This window comes from Takifugu rubripes, chromosome 1 (assembly GCF_901000725.2).
Source record: "Takifugu rubripes chromosome 1, fTakRub1.2, whole genome shotgun sequence".
NCBI lineage: Eukaryota > Metazoa > Chordata > Actinopteri > Tetraodontiformes > Tetraodontidae > Takifugu > Takifugu rubripes.
The window spans coordinates 5,951,774-5,955,006 of NC_042285.1; the positions used below are offsets into that span (position 1 = coordinate 5,951,774).

A 3,233-nucleotide genomic window follows, 5' to 3' on the forward strand; every position below is an offset into this window, starting at 1 on the left:
TCATGAATATTACAGCTATGGATCGACATAGTTAAATTGGCTTTTTAGATTAATCATGCCATTTTGGCCAAGGATGAATAATTCAACATGGGGATATACTTTCTAATATTTTACATTTGAAGCAGTGAAGATTTGTTTAAATTACTCCTGTTACACAGTAGGTCCGTCTGTCCCTGCATCTCCACAGCTGATTATAATGGCAGTAGGCAGATCTTATGCTGTTTAGGCCATTTGCATTCTATTAAACTGCATTTTTTTGTCCACACACATTCAGTGGCTACTTAAAATTATCTGGGGGGGGGCGGGTTACATCAAGAAATCAGATATTTTGCAAAACTAGTTTTAAAACGAATACTCGTGAAGACCACGATTCTCAATGTGTTTACAATAGTCTGTAAACATGGACTTTACAGATGATTACATGATGGTGATATTCCAGATACCATATGAAATGACAGATATGGAATATCTTTAATTTTAAATATATTGTTGAAAGCGTATAATGGTGAGATGTTAAACTTGTGAACTGAATTCAGATCATTACAAAGGTAACAGTTTGAAATCCGGTAGAACGTTGCACCACTGTGAGAGCTAATGATTTTAACTCCATCAACCTACAACTTCATCTTTTCATCTGGGCAAAGGACATTAAATACATATACAGATATTAAATACCTATACATAGCATGGTGCTCACACCTTTTTTGTCATGCAATGTGATTTTTGTAATTAATCGCGTAGTGATTGTGGGGATGATTTCAAGTCTCAAAGTGCAGAAGCAATTGAACTTTGCCATTGTCACGGATATTTAAGAATTTTGAAAATTATGGCGGCGCAATATATTTGCATGTATTAGTTCCTCGTCAAGAAAAACGTTTTAAAATGCTTTTCAAGCAGAGATGATGTCAATTCCCTTAGTGTTAAATGGATGCTTCTAAACCATGAGCGTGCGGACAGCGCACTATTCTGATGCTTATGGATGACCAATACCGCCTCGCAGAACATTCCAACCACCTCCCAGTGGCTCTCGGAAGGTGTTCATTTTCCAGCTGGTTTCGAGAGAATAGACAGGACCGGAGTCACACGTAACCAAAATGAGTGCGGGAAAGATCTGAAAACCTGAAACAGCAGGCGTCGCGCTGCTTCAACTCCACCGCACCGCATTGCTCCTCCATTCCATCACGCCCATGACACGGTGTGTCCACAGGTCCCTGCTATGTCAGCATCACTCTGATCTGGATTCGGACTCAAGTATTCAACATTCACAAAAGTCCAGTGCGGTAAATTGGCCGCCTATACACCACAACCGCACTGCGCAACGCGGACACGCGGCTCCGGGGAAAATTTACTCACCGTCCGCAAAAATTGAATCTCATCTTCACCTTCTACTCCTTCACCCATGGTTCCCCCGATATCGTTGGTGCAGGATCTTTTTTCTTTTTTTTTGCGTAGCGCATCCAGTACGCAGTAGCCTCGCGCGCGTATGGGACGCGCGAATACAGGAGGCTGGCGCGTGCTCGCTGTGGGAGGAGCTGCCCATGTGTGACGGAAAACAGTTTGACCGAGATTGATAAAACTTTTCAAATAAATTTACAAAGCATATTTAGGGTTCAGCGCCGTGCTTCGCCAAATAAAACTATCTAGCTAATCAATGCCAAATTATATCACGTTTTTAAGGACCAACTGTTGTGGGTTACATTACATTCGACTTCACAAAAAAATGATTTTGCCTTCCTTACCCAAACCATCTTAAAATCATTAATAATCATTAGAAACAATCGTTGCACCCTGGTTTACCTCCAAACTCCACTTGGTGAAATCAAAGAAGTGAAAGCTGGAACGGCTCTGCATAGAATCTGGGGATTTAGCACACCATCAGACAATATATTTGCATATGTAGAGCTGGATAATAACGACAATCTCTTCCCCCTGACCCATTGCCTTACAGACAATAAATCCTGGATAACAAACTTTTTTCAGCTCAACTGCAGTAAGTCCCGCACCTTAATCACTGGGCCAGAATCTGTTACTATTTCCACCCATAGCAGTCCTTGACCTGCATTGTGTATGGCCATGGTCTGCTGAAATCCATCAATGCTGGAAAAAGTGGTGGGTGTTGATAGAGCCCTAGATACAAACTCCAAAGTAGGCCTCCAACACCTGCCTCCCCCCAAGGTCTTTTTCATCCCGCAAATGCTGCGAACACACTACAGAGTTGTCTGCTACAGAAGAGCAGATCAAGCAATATCTGAGAGGCCAAGCCCCTGATGAAGGGGTGTTGGAGCCTGTCTGGTCAGTTGGCCCTATCTTCCCTCCTTCCCTGATTGAAGTACTGTCAGGGGAAGAGGAATTAGCAGACTCTCTTGAAAAGGAGGCAGATGATGTCAATGAGCAAGAAGAGAGAGATATAGGAATGCATTTTAGGGCATAAAACATAAGAGATATATAAAATGTTTTCACTCTCTAGAATTCATTGTGTTTATATGTCTGAGAATGGTTCAACTGTGTAGGTTGATAGCTTCATTAGCTGAACTAATATCCTTTTTATATTCTCAATTTTGCATTTGGGACAGGTGTAGTACAGGGTTAAAAATAAACCCCATGGGATGTTGTTTTATCCTTCTATCTGTCAGAATCTTAAAATATACACACACAGGATTAAGAAAAAAAGATGAATGATGCAAATATCAGACTGCATAGACCTTTGTTCAGAACAAAATAATGTAAGAATGAATTGTAGAAAGAGACTGATTGGGGTCAGTATTCAGAGCTATAGTCAGAATCCAAGTGGAAAAAGTAGATCACAGGCTGATACAACTTCCTTGCGACGACTCGTAATTTGGCTCATTAAGGCCTACATGTGTCTGTACGCACAGCCTATGAGATCTGAATGTGCTCCTAATGACACATTCGATGTTCCTCTCCTCTCCTTTAGTGTGTGATGCTGCAGAAGTGGATGTAATGATACTAAAGTTGCTCAGCTGGATTCACGCTCATCATCCAGGACTGACCACCGCCAAACTGGTCATAATGGTATTGACAAACTAGGGACAGCAGAACATTGTTTTTGGTTTTAAAATATTAAATTATGCAACATTTTCAAGGCTTTTCTTCACTTCACTAAGTCTAACTTTAAAAATGAAGAAAAGTTACTTTATCTAGTAATTATTTTGAATACCTGACTGGTTCTAAGATCCTTTAAAAATATTGACAAAAAGAAGTACTTGTGGTTT

General features: G+C 40.6%; 1 protein-coding gene across 3 annotated transcripts in view; it reads right to left on the reverse strand.

Annotated features, from left to right (window-relative positions):
- Positions 1–2,031, reverse strand: part of ryr2a (ryanodine receptor 2a (cardiac)) — a 94,942-nt gene extending 92,911 nt beyond the window's left edge. For 2 of the 3 annotated variants that reach the window (XM_029842005.1, XM_029842011.1), the window contains exon 1: positions 1,354–2,031. In XM_029842005.1, coding sequence (XP_029697865.1) covers positions 1,354–1,401 — 48 coding nt within the window. In that variant the 5' untranslated portion in view covers positions 1,402–2,031. The remainder of the gene's footprint in view (positions 1–1,353) is intronic. The other variant, XM_029842004.1, reaches the window with a different exon arrangement.
- Positions 2,032–3,233: the final 1,202 nt, after the last annotated feature.